At 37.0% G+C, this 23,664-nt stretch overlaps 1 protein-coding gene across 4 annotated transcripts in view; it reads left to right on the top strand.

Annotated features, from left to right (window-relative positions):
- LOC106877129 (LYR motif-containing protein 1) overlaps positions 1-23,097 on the top strand; it is a 213,029-nt gene extending 189,932 nt beyond the window's left edge. For all 4 annotated transcript variants that reach the window (XM_089358683.1, XM_089358684.1, XM_089358681.1 and 1 more), the window contains exon 5: positions 22,903-23,097. In XM_089358683.1, coding sequence (XP_089214809.1) covers positions 22,903-23,082 — 180 coding nt within the window. In that variant the 3' untranslated portion in view covers positions 23,083-23,097. The remainder of the gene's footprint in view (positions 1-22,902) is intronic.
- Positions 23,098-23,664: the final 567 nt, after the last annotated feature.

Here is a 23,664-nt window from a genome sequence, read left to right as displayed (position 1 = left end):
TTTAGAACTATTGAGGTGAGATTTTGGACGGAAGAAGCCAAGTGTAATTCCGCAACCATTTGAGGAATGACAACTTTTTAATCTCCAGCAATCGCGGCCAATGTCTTGCCAAGATTAGAGTGTTGAACGTGCTACCAGAAATATCCATCCCCTGGTCAGTGGAGGCCGTTCTGGCAGGTCTAGAAGAAGACGAAGTGACGATATTGGAGGTCAAGAAAATACCTAAGCAAAACTGGTCTGGTATAGATATGGAACTGACATTACAACCTAAGCAGGACCCTATCGACCAGATGCCCGATCTAATCGATCTCCGGATGGTACTCACCTGTCGGTGTTAGTGGAGGGTAGTAACCAAGATGTCACATACATGGATTTGTAAACTCACTTAAGGGCTTTCTGCCCTGAAATAAGAAAAAATAAACTCCTACTGATGCCAACACTACAAACACTACAAACACAAAACCATGAACAAGTGCTCATAACTCCTATACCTACACTCACAACCACGCACACACCCACTCCAAAACCAAGACAAAGAAGGAGTCTACCTCCAGTTGCCACAGAAAAAGCAAGCCTCTTGTGAATGCTCTACCTCTCAAACCAACATCAACTCCAGTGACATGGAGAAAGAAAAGTTGAATGATCAATGGATTACAGTGACAACAGTGGGTAGGCGAAAGAGGAGGAGAGAACATAGGTCTACTACAAGAAATCACCAACAGCATATTCTGAAACCACAACAGCAAAACAATTCACAACGACTCCAACAAAAACAAGAACAAGAACAACTTCAAAAACAGCGACATCATCAACAACAGCATGAAATCACAGAAACATAGAAACAATCAATTACAGAACTTTAAAAACAAGAATATTCATCAGACTGTAGACGAAATGTATCCATCAATTTCACTGTTGTGAACAAGTACAACAGTAAATTGATGGATTTTGTAAGTCAAAACAAAAACAAAATAGAGACAGAGGGAAAGGAATTTGAGGATTTCATCCTCAAAACTTCCAAGGACAGACCTTCAATTAAAACAATAAGAAACAAATTCCCATGTAGTGTGGAAATTAAAAAAATCAGTTGATAAAAGGTTGTCGGAAGGGCCCTTTAAAACTTTTCGCTAGTAGAGAGGCCCGGAATTTCCGGGCTTCTCGAAAATTAAGGTCGTAACTTCCTCTTTTTGTTTTTCACCGACTATCATGATTGTGCTTAGAATGAGGTGTGTGAATGTGAGTGGTCTGGGATCAGTTTGGAAGCAAGGTAACTCAATGATCTTTGGTCGCTTGATTTACATGTGACTGCCATTAGTGAAACAAGGATCTAGTATTCATTTTCGAGGACTACGAGGTACTCTCATCTTGTGGTCTATCGGGAGCGGGTAGCTGCGTAGCAGTGCTACTCCGGAAATTCATGGTCCGTTGCTGTTCTAGTTGTAGTTTGCATTTCATTTGTTTTATAGCTTCTTCTTTTTCTTCTTCTTCTTCTTCTTCTTCTTCTTCTTCTTCTTCTTCTTCTTCTTCTTCTCCTCCTCCTCCTCCTCCTCCTCCTCCTCCTCCTTCTTCTTCTTCTTCTTCTTCTTCTTCTTCTTCTTCTTCTTCTTCTTCTTCTTCTTCTTCTTCTTCTTCTTCTTCTTCTTCTTCTTCATATTTATTAGGTAGTTTGATTTCTTGTTTGTATTTGTCAGCTTCCTTAAATACTGAAAACAGTTTTTTGTTTTTCTCGTGTTTTGTGTCAATTTGTATTAGTTTTCCTTGCATCTGAAGTAGGTATTTTTGCAGTCTTATGGTGGTTATTTTATAATAGTTTTCCAGCTGTATAAGGCCTCTACCACCTTCTGTACGTTGTATATATAGCCTTTCTATGTCAGATTTTGGGTGGTGCATTCTAGATCCTGTCATTATTTTTCTTGTTTTCCTATTATTATTATTATTATTATTATTATTATTATTATTATTATTATTATTATTATTATTATTATTATTATTATTATTATTATTATTGAGGCGGCGAGCTGGCAAAATCGTTAGCACGCCGAGCAAAAAGCATTTCGTCCGTCTTTACTTTCTGAGTTCTGAGGTCGACTTTGCCTTTTATCTTTTCGGGGTCGATAAAATAAGTATCAGTTGAATTCTGGGGCACAGGTAATAGACTATCGCACTCCCTCAAATTCCAGGCCTTGTGCCTATAATAGAAAAGATTATTATTATTGTTGTTGTTGTTGTTTACTTTTAAAGTGCATGTTTGTTGCAATCACTTGCCGAGACACACCCAACGCCCTAGGGCAAGTGAAAGATAAGATATGTTACAGTATGACTGTAATCTTGGGGAGGGGAAGTGGCAAGGACAGTAGCGAAATATATCCATGTAATACAACACAGACATCTAAATTGATAGGGTTTTTCTAGGGATGTGGGCAGTACTTCTCAGCACAATCGTTTGAATTTCTTTGAGACATTGTTCTCCTGGAATGTTGTCAAGATGTTTCTGACATCCCCTTTTTTATTATACGAAGGGCACCTACAATAATAGGAACAGTTCTTGCTTTAAGATGCCATATCTTTTGTATTTCAATTTCCAGATCCTTATATTTACTTAATTTGCCAAATTCCTTTACAGATATATTTTTATCTGCGGGAACGCTTATATCTATTAATCTACAAGTACTTTCTTCCCTCCTTTAATAATTATGTCTGGTCGATTAGCCTGGATCGTTCTGTTGGTGTTGACTGGAAAATCTCAGAGGATAGTAACATTTGTACCTTCAACGACTAGCTCAGGATAATGTTCATACCATTAAGTAAGAGTGCCAATTTTGTAGTGTTTACACATTTTCCAATGTAAACACTGTTCTATCCCATGTTGGAGATTTTGTATTCATTTGGTGTCAGCACAGGACATCCTGAAACGAGATGGTCTATTGTTTCATCAAAAGTGTCGCAGAATCTGCATTTAAGGTCAGTACCATGATGATGACGATGACATCGCGCTTCTCGGAGCGACGAAGAATGTCATTCGCACAATGACAGAAAGATTGGAACGGGAGGCGGCCAGGATCGCACTCCGCATAAGTGCAAAAAAAAAACGATCATGAGGAATGGATATGTCGATGGGAACAACAATAGTGTCCCCTTGATGATTGGATAACACCAAATCGAGGAAGTTGATGAGTTCACCTATATGGGTTCCGTCGTGGCCAACGACGGAGACGCCGAACGCTGCCTTGCCTGCCGGATTGGGAAGGCCTCGGGATATCTTTCAAAGACTCAGACTCAACTGGGCAGGCAGGGCGATCTCCACCAAGACCAAAGTGCGTCTCTTCAACAGCATCGTCATACCATCGGCAATATACGCGGCGGAAACGTAGAAGACATCGGCAAATATTGCGCGAAGGCTCAATGTATTTCAGCTACAATGCCTCCGGCGGATACTGCAAATGTCATACCAAGACCATAACACCAGCGACGAGATACATCGTGAACTGATACCTGTCCACTTCATGACGTTGTCACTGAGCGCCGCTTGTGATTCGCAGGCCATGTCTTCCGATTAATATCGTCGCGGCATGCGAAAACTGCCATTCTGTGGAAGCCACCGCATGGCAAGAGAAAACAAGGGTGACCAAAAGTGACCTGGCACCGCACCTTCATCGATGACCTCAAAGCCATTGACATTTCATGGGATCAAGCTGAAATCGCCGCGGCCGACCGACCACGTAAGAGAAGCCTTGCTGCTCAATGCGCCACACAGCGCAGGAGGACCTAAGACTAAGACTAAGACCATTTTGACCTGGCAGATCCTGGTAAGCAAGCTTTGATTTTATGCAGCCAATATGAAATCTTCATTCTCTGCTTTCAGTCTTAAACTTCTCAGTCACTGATGGGTTATTGTTTGGTCTACATCAGCATTTTGACTTCGAAGAATATACCGTCCATGCAATTTGTTCCTCACTTTGTTTTTGCTCGTTTTCTTTTGCAGTCTGCTTGATTTGTTTCGCTTGCTTGGTGGCAGTGATTTCAGATTCTTCATCTAATTCGGGTTTAATGCCAAGCTCTCTTGTGAATTTACAAGTTTCCTTGACAATAGAATTTGACTTTTTGATACTTTCGTGTTTGCATACAAGTTGCTGCATCCAGTCCTCTGTACTAGATAAATATCTGTTCATTGCTAGTTGGAGTCCTAATTGCATCATTCCTCTTCTCCCATTACTTCTAGGTAGACACAGACGATCAACGTCTGCTTTTGGGTGATGCATGTTCTTAGATGCTAGTAGTTTTCTTGTCTTCGTGTCCAGACGTTGGTGCTCTGTAAGATTCCAGTTAATGATGTTAAAACTGTATTGAACTACTGGAAGTGCAAGGGTGTTAATGGCTTCGACGCGCTTTTCGAGTTGAGTTCAGTTTTCAGTATAAATCTTATTCTCCTCTAGTACTCCTTTCTTATATTTTCCCTCATAGTAGCTTGTTCTATACTATCTTCTTCGTTTATTCCTAGATATTTATAACTTTCTTGTGGCTCAAGTTCCTCGATGGCAGCGTCGGTATCAAATTTAATGGAAGCTGTTTGTTTGAGCTTGCCTCTTACAAAAGTTGCTTTAGCACACTTATAGAAATCATAATCCATCCCGATATCATTGCTAAACTCTTTAACAGTTATTAGCAGTCCTCCTAGTTCTTGATCATTCCTAGCAAACAGCTTCAGATCGTCCATATAAAACAGATGGTTTATTATAGTGTTGTAAATTTTGTACCCATACCTGGTGTTTTTCAATTAGTTTGAGTGTGGGATCAGTGCCGTGCAAAAAAGTAATTGAGAGAGGGAGTCACCTTGAAAGATTCCTCGTTTGATGTTGTTGGATTGGCTCATCCGATTACTATGGTTTAGAAGGAGAAGTGTGTTTCACTTGGCCATGCTACCTTGTAAGAATGTGGAGATGACAGGAGATATCTTGTATATCTCAAGGACTTTGAGTAGCCAATTATGTGGGACACTAACAAAAGCTTTCCTGTAGTCTATCCATGCCATACTTAGGTTCTTCCTTTTGCTCCGGCAATTCTCTACAATCATTTTATTTATGAATAATTGATTTTTGCACCCATAAGAATTCTTTTACAACCCTTTTGAGCTTACGGAATGATGGAATGTTTTTCAAGGAAAGCGTATATTCTTTCAGTTAGTATGGATGTAAGGATCTTGTAGGTGGTGTTGAAACATGTTATTGGTCGGTAGTTCTTCAGATTTTTTGTCTTCAGTTTTTGGTAGTAGGTATGTAGTCCCCTCAGTCAGCCAGGCTGGTATTTACGCTGGGTCTGGATGACATCAGTTAGAGCTGCAGCGAAATTCTGGTGTACTTCTGTCAAACAATTTAGCCAGAAGTTTGGGACCCGTTCCAGTCCTGGGGTTTTCCATTTATGAGACTTTCTAAGAACACATCTTAGCTCTTTATTATTATTATTATTATTATTATTATTATTATTATTATTATTATTATTATTATTATTATTATTATTATTATTATTATTATTATTATTATTATCATTATTATTAATATTATTATTATTATTATTATTATTATTATTATTATTATTATTATTATTATTATTATTATTATTATTATTATTGTTCAGTAGTTTTATTTTTATAACGTGCTTTCACTTCACTACCGAGCGCAGCTCTGTGTGCCTTGGGTATATGCTGTGGTTTGCTGTGATGCTCTTATGGTTACTGTATTGAAAGTGCTTTGCGTAGGATGTGTGCAGTGCCCAGTAGTGCAATTTTCTGTATGTTATATATATTTGTAAGTCCTGGTGTTTTTGTTATGTATTTGTTTGAATATTTTTTATTATACCTAAGGCACCTACTATGATAAGAATTGTTTCTGTTTTTAGATTCCACATTCGAGTTACCTCTATTTCCAGGTCCTTGTATTTTGAAAGTTTTTCCATTTCTTTTATGGAAACGTTGTCATCTGCTGGTATTGATACATCAATTAGAAAGCATTTTTTTTTCTTCATGATCTTTGACAACTATATCTGGTCTATTTGCCTTAATTTCTCTATCTGTGTGTATTGGCATATCTCAGAGTATGGTTGCTTTCTCGTTTTCTGTGACCTTTTCTGGCGTGTGTTTATACTATCTTTTTTTCTGTTGTTATTCCATAGTGTTGGCATAGCTTCCAGTATATATAGGTCCCAGCTCTGTCGTGTCTTAGCCAGAACTGGGCAGCCAGAGATAACATGATTTATTGTTTCTTGTCCATCTCCACATATTCTACAGTTACTTGTTATGTTTCTTTTCATTATATGATTTTGGTAATTTCTGGTGGGGAGGCTTTGGTCTTGTGCAGCAATTAAAAACCTTTCAGTCTCTGCTTTGAGTCCTGAGCTTCTCAACCATTGCTGGGATTTTTCTCTGTCTATTTCTTTTGCATTTAGTTTAGCCCAGTATTTACCATGTAGGGGCTTTTCTTGCCATCGTTTTATCATGGTCCGTTGCTGTTCTAGTTTTAGTTTGGATTTCATTTGTTTTATAGCTTCTTCTTCTTCTTCTTCTTCTTCTTCTTCTTCTTCTTCTTCTTCTTCTTCTTCTTCTTCTTCTTCTTCTTCTTCTTCTTCTTCTTCTTCTTCTTCTTCTTCTTCTTCTTCTTCTTCTTCTTCTTCTTCTTCTTCTTCTTCTTCTTCTTCTTCTTCTTCTTCGTATTTGTTAGGTAGTATGACTTCTTGTTTGTATTTGTCAGCTTCCTTAAATACTGAAAACAGTTTTTTGTTTTTCTCGTGTTTTGTGGCTATTTGTATTAGTTTTCCTTGCTTCTCGAGTAGGTATTTTTGCAGTCCTATGGTGGTTATTTTATAATAGTTTTCCAGCTGTATAAGACCCCTGCCACCTTCTGTGCATTGTATATATAGCCTTTCTATGTCAGATTTTGGGTGGTGCATCCTATATCCTGTCATTATTTTTTTTGTTTTCCTGTCTATTTTAGATAGTTCGTTTAGTGTCCATTTAAGGATATTGTAGCTGTAACTTATAACTGGAACAGCTAAAGTGTTAATACCTATTATCTTGTTTTTAGCATTGAGCTCTGTTTTTAGTATTGATCTAACTCGTCTATAGTACTCTTTCTTTATTTTTTTTTCATTTGTGTGTGTTGTATGCTATCTAGTTCATTGATTTCTAAATATTTGTATGCCTGGCTTTCGTCATTTCATATGTATTTCCTTGGTAAAGCCATGTACTGTCTGTAGTAGTGTTTCCAGCTCTTTGTCATTTCTAGCGTATAATTTTAGGTCATCCATATATAAAAGGTGGCTGACTGTTTTGCCGTAACATTTGTATCCGCATCCAGTTCTATTTAGCAATTCAGTTAAAGGTGTGAGCGCCAGGCAAAACAGGAGTGGAGAGAGCGTGTCTCCCTGGAATATATTTATTATTATTATTATTATTATTATTATTATTGGAAGACATGCAAGATGTGGAAGACACGCAAGATGTCGAAATATTGTTCACGAGATAGCAAATGGCACTCTTCTTTTAATTTTGACTCTATATCTTCAGGAGGAGTTACCTCAATCCTTTCTATATAAACGAAAATGAAGTAGATTGACAAATTTATTTTTTGAACCAGTGGAAGACACGCAAGATGTCGAAATATTGTTCACGAGATAGCAAATGGCACTCTTCTTTTAATGTTGACTCTATATCTTCAGGAGGAGTTACCTCAATCCTTTCTATATAAACGAAAATGAAGTAGATTGACAAATTTATTTTTTGAACCAGTGGAAGACACGCAAGATGTCGAAATATTGTTCACGAGATAGCAAATGGCACTCTTCTTTTAATTTTGACTCTATATCTTCAGGAGGAGTTACCTCAATCCTTTCTATATAAACGAAAATGAAGTAGATTGACAAATTTATTTTTTGAACCAGTGGAAGACACGCAAGATGTCGAAATATTGTTCACGAGATAGCAAATGGCACTCTTCTTTTAATTTTGACTCTATATCTTCAGGAGGAGTTACCTCAATCCTTTTTATATAAATATTATTATTATTATTATTATTATTATTATTATTATTATTATTATTATTATTATTATTATTATTATTATCTTCTTTCAATTCAATTTCCAAGTCATGTGATTGAGAAAAAGGGGAAGAAAGACAGAGAGAAAAAGGGAAGAATCAAAATTCAAAAAAGTAAACAAACAAAATAAAAGGTAAAAAAGGAAAGAAAATTCACAACGACAATGCTCTTCTCAGTACGCGTGACGTACCAGTTAAAGCAATCTTTATAAGACAATCTTATAATAAGGCAATCTTATTATTAATGAATGAGAGAGCAGCGCATGCCATCAAAGTGATACCTGGGTACAAATATATGAAGCGCAATACACCCATCATGTCTTGTAAGGGCACATAAGGCACATGCATACAACCATATGTGCGTGACATGCTGATCTCATACCAAGATACACAGTGAATGACCTTGCAGGTGGAGGCCCATTTAGAATTTTCTTCAGGTCGAGTGGCTCATCTCGCTCAAAAGGTCTCTGATTACACAAAAGCCCACTCCTCCAGAGGTGAATTATTCAAACCCCAAAGAATTCCTCCCAAAACATGGCTATGATGCTCACCACTACCTCTACTCGTGAACAGAGAATCATGTATCGTCAGCCACCAAGGGACATGCTCAACTGGCAAAGGTCAAACTGACAAACAAAGCTGTGGTATTGAGCAGAATATTTGCTGTAGCCCACCTTTTATACCAAGACAAAACAATATACATGATAACAATCAGTAAAGATCAAAAGCCATGAGAGCCACTGCCTGGTACTGTATCAGTTGTAGTAGTAGTAGTAGTAATAATAATGATGATGATGATGATGATGATGATGATTATGATAATAATGATAATAATAATAATAATAATAATAATAATAATAATAATAATAATAGTAATAGTAATAGTAATAATAATAATAATGATCTAACCGGGTCGAAAGACTTGATCAGATCTGCTTCAATATTAGTAGGTGAACTGGTTGGAAAGAAAAAGAAGAATGTAGGCGGGCAGAAGTGAAGACGATATTCTGACTTTGCGTAAAGATCTGAGCCGCATAGAAGAATGGTCCAAAGGGCAGTGGAAAAATGGAAAAGAAAGGTACAAGGGCATATCTTGACGCGAAGTACCAAATAGAAAAGAAAGGGCTTAAAACTGTAATCGAAATCCTAAAACAACTTGTGCGGGCTAAAACATCAAAAGTACAGGATTACAGTGTACGCATGTCGCAGTTCCAGCAATACCGGTTATTCTAAAATAACCAGAGGCAGTATTTTAAGGGCTTAGGAAGAAATACAGAAGATAATACATCTCCTGAAGCAGAAGAAACCTGTCAAAATTTTGGAACAGCATCTGGGGGAGGGGGGAAGAAGTTTCACACAACCACAGTGCTGAGTGGATTCATTCCGTGAGATCCGAACTCCATCACCCGGAGTCTCCACGACAGGACCATATTCGAACAACAGCGGAAGAAATCATTGCACAGATATCAAAACTACCAAACTGGAAAGCAGCAGGACCAGACGGAATTCAACGCTACTGGCTCAAGTGGTTTAGGTCAATACACAAGAGAATTGCATTGCAATTAGACAATTGCCTACAGAGCGGTGCAGTTCCGGTACAGGGAAGAACAACATTGTTAATGAAATATCAGTCAAAGGGCAATGAGGTTATCAGAAGAAAAATGACAGAAACAGCCAACGTTAATCTTGACCAACAGAATGTCACAAAGGAGTTAGAACCAGCGGAGAGCTACAAATACCTAGGGGTATTTGAAGGTGATGGAATCAAACATTCAATGATGAGGGAAAAGATCAGAAAAGAATGCTATCGCAGGGTACTCAAGACAGCTGAATGCAAGAAGCAGGATCGAAGCGATCAATACTTTAGCCATACCGGTTGTGACTTACATTTTCGATATCATGAACTGTTCAATTACTGAAATATGTAATCTTGACAGAAAAATACGAAAATTGTTGACAATGCATAGAATGCACCACTCTAAGGCAGATATAGAACGACTTTACCTATCAAGAGAAGAGGGTGGCCGTGGACTTTTACAACTGGAATTAACAATGAAGATTGCCACAATTGGCCTAGACACCTACCTGAAAAACTCTGATGACTGGATGTTAAAACTTGTCTCAAGCATGAAAACAAGAAAGCATCATACTCAGTAACAAAAACAGGCAAAAGAATATCTAAGTGAATTCCAAATACAACAAATCCCAGAATTAGACGTACTAGAAACAAGCACAGAAAAAGCTAAGCGTATGTAAACCCATGCTAGAACTGCTGCCTTAGATATTCTTAATGATAAATGGCAAGAAAAACCTTTCAATGGCAAATACCCAAAGAGAGCTAATAGTGCCGATGTTGACAAAGCCCTTACTCATCACTGGTTAATGTCTTCTGGCTTAAAATCAGAAACAGAAGGGTTTATCATAGTAGTCCAAGATCAATGCCTACCTACAAAAAACTACCAGGCCAACATATTAAAGAACGGCAGTAACCCAACATGTGAATGTAAATAACAAAAGGAAACCATTGATCATGTTGTCTCCATGTGCAACCTTCTTGCACCTACAGAATATCTCAACAGGCATGATTGAGCAGCACAATATATTCACTGGGTAATTTGCAAAATCTTGGACTTGCCCCATGATAAAAACTGGTGGGAACACAAACCACCTCCAATGTTTGAAAATGACCACATCTCACTCCTCTGGAACTTCACTGTTCAAATTGAGAGAAAAGTATATGCGAATAGACCAGACATGATATTGAAGGTCTTCAGACAAAAAGCATGCCTCCTCATTTATATGGCTGAACCAATTGACATAAATGTATCTGTCAAGACCTACCAAAATCTGAGCAAGTATAAATATCTTGAAATAGAAATTGGCAAAATGTGGAACTTCAAGACTAAAAGAATACCTGTTGTCATAGGTGCCATAGGAATGATAGCATAAGGTGCTGATTCCTCCCTGGCTCAGATACGAGGAAACCCCAAAATGGCAGAAATTCAAAAGATAGTGCTCATTGGAACTGCCTATATATTACGTAAAGTACTATGTAATCTCAAATTTTAAAACAAACTCGTAATTTCTTGTTTTCTTAAGCATTCTCTAGAACAATACTATGTGCAAAACCAAATATATGACACCCAAGGCTTCACACCAACTCGAACTTCTAACTTGTCTCTTGAGTCAACTTGTACAAGTACAAAGCAAAAGTCAAACATATAATAATAATTACAACAACAATAAAAACAACAACAACAATAATAATAATAATAATAATAATAATAATAATAAGAGGGGATGACTACTGCATGTAGTAAAGCAACATGCGAAGAAGAAAACGCTTTTCTCTATAGACAAGGAGGCGACAAAATACAAGACAGAAGCAAACTACACTGAAACGCTGACTTCAGTTGGCAACATAGCAGGAATGGTCAGAAAGATAAAAAAAAACAACATGAAAACTGAATTACAAAAGATACTGAAGAAATGGAGAGAAAAATCACTTCATGGCCAGTACCCTGCGAGGCTTGATAGAGAGGAAGTGAGCCTAAGTAAAAGCCAAAGATGGCTCAAAAGCTCTGGACTAAAAGCCGAAACGGAAGGACTGATTCTAGCTGCACAAGACCAATGTCAGATTACAAGCAATTATAAAAACAAAATAATGAAAACGGGCCTCAACACCAAATACAGAATGTGCAACCAGCACAATAAAACAATTGACCAAATTATCTTGGGCTGCCCAGTCCTTGCCAAGTCTGAATATGTATACAGAGACGATAAAGTAAGCAGTTATATCCACTGGACAATATTCCAACATTACATCAAAACTGACAAGCATGAGGCGAAACAGATTAATATTAATATTAATATTTATATTTCCGCGTATATATTTTTACCTGGATGAAATTCAGTCGGGAATAAAATTTATAACAATATACTGAGGTTGCACTTTCATGAAAGTGTTGAGAAATATACTGAGGCTTGGTTATCTCTAGTAAATGAAAAATATGGAATAATTGAAATCGTGGCATTTATTCCTTTTCAAAGGGTGTTATCAAATTTAGTTAAATAGGTGTAGCTGTAAAACTGTTCTAGATAGCAGAGAATTTACTAGAGAAATGGCAAAATCTAAAACTTTAAAAAAAGAAGTAAAAGTAAAATTTAATAAAAGCCAGCTCCAGAGCCAAATACAGGTTTCGTAACAAAAAATAGAAGTATGAATCATGTATTATTGAATGTGGCTGAAGAGAATTGGCATAGTGAGAAGAGGAATACGAAAGCATGTTAATAGAAAGATCTTGTTACAAAAGGATGTTAATAGAATAGGATCTTAAATAAAAGGATGTTAATAGGAAGTATAGTTTTTCCAAAAGCCAGAATTATCACTAAAATCTAGAAAATACTTCAGTTCTGTTTAGTTACTAACTTTTTGCAATACTGCTCCTACATCTGGTACTGTTGTTACTATACACACAGACATTCTTAACCGCATCCAATATAAAGGTGTTCAATTGTTTGGTAAACATTCACTCATCAACGAACTACAAGGTCTATTTCCTGTTTGTCTGTTCTGTCGTTAGTATATAGGCTTCTATTATTTTGAAGTCACTAGTTGTTTTCCACTTCCAACTATGTTCACACAATACAACTGCCAACTTTTCTTCTTCCCATTCTCATCTAATCAATTCTATTGCCACTTTTCTTTCTACTTATTTATACTCAATGCTTCCTTCCCGGACCTACGATTCTGTTTTTGTACAGATATCAACCAACAGATGTTCAAATCGAACCATAACTGAATATCAACTCTACTTCCTGGTTAAAACACACACGCACATACACATGTATATGTACATATATATACATAGATACATATGTATGTATATGAATATTCCCACTCACACACACACACACACACACACACACACACACACACACACACACACACACACATATATACACATATACATACATAAACACACACACACACACACACACACACACACACACACACACACACACACACACACACGCACAGTCGGACGAAGGTGGACAAACTTTATATATATATATATATATATATATATATATATATATATATATATATATATATATATATATATATATAGCCAACAGATGAGATCCAGAGATTCTAAGAATAGAAGGCACTTAGTGCTCCAAATGATTCAAACTTAGACCCGATGTCTTCACAGAGGATCAATTCCACGGGGTAAAGAATTATTATAAGAAGGATCAAGCTGAGCAGGTATGGGGGCATTTATGCGGAGAAACAAATTAGATATATTGAATATACAGTTTGGGTATGAAATACAAAATATGTATATATGTATACATGCTAAACAAGAAAAAGCAAAAGGTGGAGACTTTCAGACAATGAATATTTAAGTATAATACATAGATATTTATATTAACAGATCCAACTCACAAAGAGTACAAGTGACAGAACAAATCAAAGGAGATGAAGAAAGATGCTATAAGCTCAACAGCTGTTTCTGGAGGATCGAAGATACGGCATAATGCTGGTGGATGTAGTTCGTCACAATATGCGGCCGTGATAGAAACAATCAACAATGGATAAATCGAGCCTTCATCATCAGGGTAGAGCAGATCTTACATTTCAGATCATAATGCAGAGAAGTTCAAAGATAGAATGATTAAATGTAGAGAGCTAGCCATATTAGAGGAAATACGAGGGTCGATGGGGTTATGGGGAATGTTAAGACAGGGAATGGTGAGAGGAGATAAGAAAGCTAGTTCAGGAAGAGGGAGGAGGTTAATAATGAGGGTGTCAAGGAAGGTAGTAGTAGAGGTGGAGAGTTGGGAGATGAATAGGAAAGGAGGGATAGATAGTAACTAAAGGGTGGTCAGTTGTTGGGTTTGTGTATAAGTGTCAAGGTATAGGAATAAATTTATAGAATTATTGGAAGTTGATATCGTGAAAAAAGGGATGGCAATTATTTGAGGAAGGAAACGTGTCTAATTCAGTGGTGGAGGGAGATTGCTGAGGTAAGGTATATAGAAAGGTATGAGAGAATATAAAGAGAGGTGGACAGAGTGCGTGCGCGCGCGTGTGGGTAAGTAGGTGGTCAATGTAGCAGTGGTTAGCACTATAACGAAGGTGGGTTGGTAAAGGAGGGCGGGTACTGAGAAATGCAGAGGTGTATGAAATTGAATAGAGGTAGGTGAATAGAGAAGGCGGGAGATATTGATAGGTTAGTAGCTAATTGAGTGAATACTTTCTCTAATCTAAATTCTAAATTATCTACTTCTTTAGCAATTTATATACACAACCTTAAATCTCAAAATGTTCCCTATACCCTATTCTGGTCCGTCGTAAGTGAGGCTCCCTCACATGACACAAACCTTGGTATTTGTAAATTGTGTTTAAGGGAATCACTAACCATCCTTCACAACCACAAACCCTCATTACTTAATAGATTTTCAGATGTAATACTTTCTTGTAAACACAGGTTCCACTCATCATTTGCCCATCTTATTTTATCTATGTACTCCCATAACTATGATTGTCCTTAATTATAATTTACCTTGAGATACAACTAGACAGGCCTAGCAACCTGCCCCTCTACTAATACCACCCTTCCTACTAAATTATTCCTTTCCATGATTACCTTTGCAAATTACTCTTACCCACCAAATCCCACCTCCCCCACAGCCTCCACATCCTCACAAGTTATATTCTTTCCAAATTCTCTCATTTCTTCTCAGCCAAAAATACTTCAACCAAACTACTCCACTCAATTAGCTACTAATCTATCAATTTCTTCCTCCTTCTTTATTCACCTACCTCTCTTCAATTTCATACACTTCTGCATTCCTCAGTACCCGCCCTTCATTACCAACCCACCTTCATTATAGTGCTATCCACTGTTACATTAACCCACCCACACTCTGTCCACCTCCCTTTATATTCTCTCAAACCTTTCTATATACCTTACCTCAGCAATCTCCCTCCACCACTGAATTAGACACTTTTCCTTCCTCAAATAATTGCCATCCCTTTTTTCACTATATCAACTTCCAATAATTCTATAAATTTATTCCTATACCTTGACACCTATACACAAACCCAACAACTGACCAGCCTTTAGTTACTATCTATCCCTCCTTTCCTATTCATCTCCCAACTCTCCACCTCCACTACTACCTCCCTTGACACCTCATTATTAACCTCCTCCCTCTTCCTGAACTAGCTCTCTTCTCTCCTCTCACCACTCCCTGTCTTAACACTCCCCATAACCCCACCGACCCTCCTACTTCCTTCCTCTCATACGGCTAGCTCTCATCATTCGGTAGCTAGACTGGCGACTAATTGTTTATTAGCTAATTAGAGGAAGTACGAGGGTCGATGGGGTTAATTAATTGTTTAATAGCATTTTCTTTAAGGCACAATCGTTAGCACGCCGGGCAAAGATGCTTAGTGGTATTTCGTCCCGTCATTACGGAACGCCGCTAGGGTTGACTTTGCCATTCATCCCTTTCGGATTCGATAAAATAAGTATCAGTTGAGAACTGGGGTTCGACGTAATCGGCTAGCACCCTCACCCACAATTGTATCAAAATTTGCAACCATTATTATCATCGCTCAGGCGGCGAGCAGGCAGAATCGTTAGAATGTCTAAGAAAAATGTTTAGCGGCATTTCTTCCGGCTCTTTACTCTCTGACCTCAAATCCTGTCAGCTTTCCTTCTTTTGAGGTTGATGAAATAAGGCACTAGTCAAATACTGAGGTCGATGGTAATGACTTACTCTTTTCCACAATTAAGAGGATAACTGTTTCAAATGTTGGCACAAGGCTAGTCATTGTGCTATGTATTATACAGTTCGCCACATACCTATTTTCTGGTGTCCATCTATATCGGGTACCTCTGTCTGATTGGCTATGTTGATAAAACAACTACCATTTCGGTTAAATTTCAATAATTTTTTATTATGTTCATTTGTTAAAATCTCTGCTGTGTTGAGAGTAAATATTTGCCGTATTTGCTTGTTCAAATATATTTATCTCCGTTTTCCCGTTTTTTTTTTAAACTATGCATTATATTTCTGAATTTTTAAAAATCTGTATTCTTGAGCGTGTATCCTCAGATACGGCTTTTGTGGTTAGCATCTCTTATTGCTAGCTTAGAAGTAGAAGAATCCATCTTGAAAAGAACAACATTTAAAAAATGTGTCTAATAGCCGAACCCCTTATCTCATTTTAGTAATGTGGGTAGATGTCCAAAAGCTATAAAAGTTCGCTGTTTACAAAATGAAAAATAAAACAAATTGTTTCTTCAAATAAATCATAGTAAAATTCATCTTTTCATGTAGCTTTCTTGAAGACGTCCTTCTACTTCAACGTACACAAAAACAACATCAACAATAATAATAATGAAAACTATAACAACCACAATAATGATAATAATAATAACAATAACAACATCCACAATTATATTAACTGAAGAAAAAGTAAGTAGAGGCTCCAACCACAAAATGATAATTTACACCAGTAAACAACAACTAAAAAAGAGAGAGTGGAACGAAAATGAAGCAGGTTAAACCAAATAAGAAAAGAAAAGCACGAAAAACTAATATAAAAACACATCTAAAACAGTAAACCACAAAGAAAATATAATAATAAAAATAAACTAAGACAATCCTGAGAACCAGTTCTCCTCCCTAACAACAGATCCACTGGCTAAAGTTACATAGCTAATGTATTTGCTACCTTTCTCAACTAATTACACATTTTCTAACCGTTTTATTTCATATGATAAGTGTTTTCTTTTCTTGATTTTGTTTTCTTTTGCTACCGAGAGGTAGCAGCACTTGTATATTGATTTCTTTTCCTTCTTGCTTCCGACTTGTGTCTTGTCTTTAGTCAAGCTGGCGGCATTATCACGACGCATGTCTGTTTAACTTGAAACCGAACCCTACTATCATAACCTGCTAACTACCTATCAATCTATCTGGCTTATCTATGACCTGTGCATGTATATCGAGCATGTGTATATATGAGCGTGAGTATATATGAGCATGTGGATAGACGTGTATGTATTATTTATGCATATGTATACATGTATATACGCATGTATATATATATATCATAACAATAAATATCCTTGTGTGCTGGCCAGGACCCTGTTAAACTCTATTCTCAAACCCCACAACAATTTAATCGATGCACGAAATTAGTCTCATCTTGTAAACAAGAATTTTTTTGATATTGAAATCGTTTAAAACCAATTATCCTGCACCCCCACTCAATAGGTAATAATCTACCGATACACACCACACTCCTGTATCGTAAAGTATTGTGTTGGTAACTAAGTTCCTGCCGTTCTTTTCAAATTTAAATTTTTTAAAAGGTTTAATAAATAAAAAAAATAGCAACAAATGTCGCGAGCAGCTTTTGCGGCCTTAGAACCTTGATTAAAAGCAAAAAGGTGTCGAAAATGCTCGTTTTTCTTAATTTGACATTCTATTTTAATGATCTGAAAATAAACAAAAATTAACTAAAATTAACTAGAAAAACAAAAAAACAAAATAGATTCCAAAATGTAATTGTCTGTTGATTCACCAAGAAGGGATAAATTACAGAGCTTAATGCAAGAATGTAGAATATTATATATTTTAACTAAAATTATACATTATAACCAAATAGTTCATAATTTCCACTACTCCGAGTTTCACGTTTCCATTCTTTCAGTTGTTAAAATATAAAGCCAAAAGAGATTAAACTGTAGAAAGAACAATACAAGAAGAACAACGTATGACAAATATATTACTGGTTTAACGCTTGAGGAGGTAAAAGGAATGTCTTAACGTTTCGGATAATAGACTTTACTCAGAAAAAAAAACCAAGAAGAAAGGGAAAGAGGAAGAAACAATAAGTATAATGAAAAACGGTAAAAGGAAGGGAGGAAGGAAAACAGTAACAAGGAACTGAAAACTATATATTAATCACAACTTTCTAATTGCTCATCCTTATTGATTATTTATCATTGTATCGTAATAATTCTACACCTGACATTGTAACGAACTCTCCTATCTTTAATAATCCTGAACTATATATAAACGATAAACACCCATTTCTTCTCGATAGATTGAAAAGCTTTAATTGGTGGAACGTCAAAGTTATTGTGAAAGAAATCAATAAATACAGAGTAGGCCATAATGATGGGACAGATTTTAAATGCTAGTATCTTGGATTATAAAAATTACAGATGACCAAATATATTTATTACTTAACGGATATACAGGAGTTCAACATATCTTAGATTTTACTATTTTCTCAGGTAGTTGGTAATGGTGACCCTCAAAATGTCGTGGACTCCAAAAGAAATTGCATACGTGGTCGAAACATACTTCACCAATCAAAGATCCACTATTGCAGCCCAAAGAAAATTCCGACAGCATTTTGGAAAGTTACAGACACCATCCCGAAAGGTGATCCTGCGAGCTGTTACAAACTTCTGAGAGACAGGCAACACTGGGAAGTAAAAATGCCAGGTAGAGTAGAGAACTGTCAAAGTCTGGGAAACGCTATTGGACAAAGTCTTAGGAAGTCCACACGTCGATTGGCTCAACAGTTGAATATTTCACGAACCAGTGTCAGAAAGATTTTAAAACAAGACTTACACTTTTATAACATAGGCTACGGCTAATGTAGAAGGGTATATGCAAGAAAGCCCCCTGCCACACACAGCGGAACTAAAACAAAGCATCCGTAGAGAAATTGCATCCCTTCCAACTGCAGTGTATTTGATGTTAGAAAGCGAGCAGGTGAGTGTTCTCTTTGTGGTGGTGTCCATCTCCAGGATGTAATATTCAAATCTTAGATAATATGTTGAACTCCTGTACATTAGTTACGTAATAAATATATTTTATACTCTATGTCATTTTTATAATCCAAGATACTAGCATTAAAAATGTGTCCCATCATTATGGCCTACCCTTTATTTCATTCTACTTCATGTATCAAGTAAATTAATTAGTTAGTGCTTTGCAAGTTTTCCATTAATTATTCCGGGAAACAAATGTATGGTTGATCCTGATCCAGCTGAAGCAGTTAAACAGAGAAGCAAAAGCATTTTCTTTGGAAATGTTCCTCCTTATTATCACTCGACTAAATCTCATCGCCCCATATAAACCAAATTGTTCACAAGTAACAGTATTGCCGCAAAATAGGAAAGGAACACTGCCGATAACGCAACAAAAAGTCTTTCTATTCTACTAACAGAGTGGATTTTATTTAGTAACTCATACAAAACTACCGTTCGGAAATTAAAAAAATGCATTTGTGTATTGTCTGTAATCTCTCCTGCCTCACTGCCATATTGGTCCGTTGCCCAAAGGATACCTACCAACTTTGCAGAACCCCACTACACCAGCACCTTAAATATGTTGGTTCCGAAAGCAATACTTTCAGAAATATAGCTTCTCTGTTGCCACCCGATTTGCACCCATCTTCACTTTGCACGCCTGGGCAAAACTTCACCAAAACTCCTTTTCTCCAATTTACTAATCTCTTCACTATATACTATACATTCACGAAAATACCACCGTTTACTAGAAATCAATCCTGCTGAAAATATTGCATCTCATCATTGTCAAGTAGTGCACCCAAAGCTAGCCCCTATTATCGCTTAAGGCATGGCCTCAATCTCTACCTCTCTGTCCAAGAATCTACCTTGATCTTCGAAATCCTGATACAGTGTGTCCCAAAAGCTGGTCCCTATTCATGCTTAGGGCAAGGCCTCAATTTCTCAACCTCTCTCTCTTTGATTTTGGAAATCATGATACAGTGTGTCCCAACTCCGCCAACAATTGACTTATCGCTCTCCAAATGTTGTAAAAGTGATGGAAATAGTTGTTAAAAGCCACTCCTTGAGTTTCTCTCCTTCATCAATAGCTACCAATATTCTTTGTTGGGCCAGATCTGCTGAAGGTCAACTTTTCTATATCATGCACCAGAGGTCGATCTCGATTTATAAAGTCGATGGGAGGGGGAAAAATATCGTTGCATTTGACACCAGAAACGTATTTGATCGTGCATAGAACAAAAATCTGGTTAGCCGGCCGGATCATGGGCTCCATCTGACTCTAATCTCTTTGATCGGATACTTCTCCCAGTGTCACCAATTCTTGTGCCGCCAAGACTCGGCTATGTCGCCTACACTTTTCTTCCAGCACATGAATGACCGACTTTCTGTCTCTTTTCAGTAACGCTTGCTCATATCAAAGTAATGGTCCCCTTCATTCTACCCGAATATTCTGCTCTCAGGCGTTACCCATAAATAACTTAGTTGCCGTTCGTCAAACATTAATTCTCTCCGAGTGTCTGAAGAATGCTTTTTCATATTGTTAGAGATAAGCAAATAGTTTAAAGCAAGTTATTTACTTGTGTGTCTGCCTGTTTGTCTGTCTGCCTATCTGCCTATCTACCTGTCTGTGTGTCTGTCTAGCTAGCAAGCGAGCTTTTGTTTTCTTTTTCTCCCCGCCTCTCCCTGTGTGCGTGTGTGTATGTATTGATATACGCTGTGTATAACATTTACAATGTATATACAAACGTAGCACTATGTGTCACAATTCTCTGAATGTCTTGTTTGCTGACTTCTGTATAGGGACAAACATTTTAACGTAACTTATTGATAGAATATCCACAGTGTGTATTCGTAATTGAGAAGGTGAAATCAGGTCCAAAACACCGGTGCCTGATGATTCTCCATTGACATTCTGAATAAGCTCTGTGTTTTGGGGGGAAGTCTTTTCAGCCTCAATAAAACAAATATAAACGTTTGTGTGTATACGTGTGAGTGTACATGTATATATGTGTGAATATCTGTGTATGCTTGTGAATGTATGAGTGGATGAGTGCATTTATGTGTGTGAGTGTATTTATGTACGGGTGAGTGTTTTTGTGCATTGTGTGAGTGTACGAACATGCATAAAAGGTAAGCAGGCCAATACAAGATTTTCCTTTCCATCTCTCGACTATGAGAATCCATTCTTTACTCTTTTACTTGTTTCAGTCATTTGACTGTGGCAATGCTGGAGCACCGCCTTTAGTCGAGCAAATCGACCTCAAGACTTATTCTTTGTAAGCCTAGTACTTATTCGATCGGTCTCTTATGCCGAGCCGCTAAGTTACGGGGACGTAAACACACCAGCTTCAGTTTCCAAGTGATATTGGGGTGACAAACACAGACACACAAGCATATACACACACACACATACATATATACATATATACGACGGGCTTCTTTCAGTTTCCTTCAACCAAATCCACTCACAAGGCTATGGTCGGCTCGAGACTATACTAGAAGACACTTGCCCAAGGTGCCACGCAGTGGAACTGAACCCGGAACCATGTGGTTCGTAAGCAAGCTACTTACCACACAGCCATTCCTACGCCTATTATATAGTTATAAATGTCATATAAATATTGTCATGCATACCGTAGCTGTATCCTTATTGTATCTTTGACTGGATTTCCTGTGCCTGAAATAGTTGTATACGCCTCGACACATGCACACATACATATACATTTACATACACTCGCATACGTATGTATCTTATATATATGTGAACATCAAATGTACAAAGTACGTATGTGTGCATGCATGTGTGTATATATGTATGCGTGTATACATATGTATATGTATTTGTTTATATGTATATAAGTATGGTCTTCTCTTCTATAAATTGTGGCATATGATCCCATATTTGTACAAGAGAGGATGATATAAAATCAGTCGATCCTCGAAAATCGCATAACTACATTTTATCTGGTAATCGCAATTTTTCCATTATATTTTTTATCCCATCTTTAGGATTGGATAAAAAGAAAATAATCAACTTTGACGAGATTTGAAATCAGACTTTAGAAGCTCGAAACTAGATACTGTAACAGTTTTACTCCAGCATTCTACCTTTGCTGCTACGAACAACCGCCCTTAAACGAACGAAATGCTATCTCCCTCTTCATCATCATCTCAGGCATCTTAAAGAAAAACGAGCTGTTTAAATATATAGAGCGACGTTCTAACGAAATGGTGTATTATTAAAGATCTCGAAGAGTTGCTTTACTCCATACAACGATTAGATTATCAGAAGGTTAGCAGGAAAAATATTTGTCTTTAGCCTATTTCATTACTGACTGATATTATTATTATCACTATTTTCTTGTGAAGTTGTCAGAATTTATTCTTGGATACGGTAAACATGGCAGGTTTGTTGTATTGGAGGGAGGTTGCTCTAGAAAATACAAGCAACAGAGGCGGAGTCTTTGAAAGAAACAAACTTTTTCGTCTGTCTTTGGAGAGCCCCTGCTGTGTTTGAAAGATATAAAGAGAGCGGAACATAGATAAATATATATAACTAGATAGATTGGGAGATAAATAGATGGGTAGATAATATATGTACATAAATACATACATACTTACACACACACACACGCACATACACAGAGATACACACAAGTACATACGTTTGTATCTTTGTATGCATGTATATACATATATATATATACGTAAAGATATATATGCATACATGTATATATACGTGTATGTATGTATATATATATATATATATATATATATATATATATATATATATATATATATATATATATGTATGTATGTATGTTTGTGTGTGTGTGTGTGTGTGTGTGTGTGTGTGTGTGTGTATGACAGAACCGTTAGAGGGTCGTACGAAATGTTTTGTTTATTCCCCTTCCTTATGTTCTGAGCTCAATTTCTGCCAAAGTTAAGTTTTCCTTTCATTATTCCAGGATCAACAAAACAAAGAACCAGTCCAGCTTGATGAAGGCATGGAATACCTTGTTACCGAGATCTTCACATTCTCCGTTCTCCTGCAACGACACTGGAGCCGACATGTAACGGCCTTTGCGATTTGGATTACATTCGAGAGAGGAGGGCTTTGCTGCATGGAAGCTATTCGTCTTCGATGAGAAAAAACTTATCAGGTGAAGATACGTAGTTATACGTGACCGACAGAAGCGTTACACACATACGCAAATATGTACATATATGTATGTGTATGTATATGCGTGTGCCTGTATATATATTTTTATATATGCATATATATACGTACGTAGATGTATATGTAAATATATATATTGTTGTAAAGTGGGTTCCTCCCATTTGTGCGATGTGTGACTGTCGCTGAACTGTATTTGCTGTTTTACGCTAGTAGCCACAATAGTTACTAGTCATCGGATAGCGTTGTATCCCTTCGTACCGGTATAGTAACACACTAACTTCTGTCTTACTATCGCTGATAGCTTCACAAGACACCGACTAGAACAACCGACTCTCAACTCTTCGACTCTTGACCCTCTCTTGAAGATCGGCTACTGGTTTATTTATAATGGCTGAGTCTTACCATTTTTTTTATCGGGGTGGGGGGTACAGTTTCTCTATACAACACACGCACGCACACACACGCACACAAATACATACATACTAGCAATCTGTAGATCACAAAGCATATATATATATTGGTAAAATCATCTATTCATCTCGAGAAAGCG

Source organism: Octopus bimaculoides, chromosome 10, assembly GCF_046866305.1.
Source record: "Octopus bimaculoides isolate indiv1 chromosome 10, ASM4686630v1, whole genome shotgun sequence".
Classification (NCBI taxonomy): domain Eukaryota; kingdom Metazoa; phylum Mollusca; class Cephalopoda; order Octopoda; family Octopodidae; genus Octopus; species Octopus bimaculoides.
Note: the sequence above shows the minus strand (reverse complement) of the source record. Positions and strands in the feature narration are given on the sequence as shown.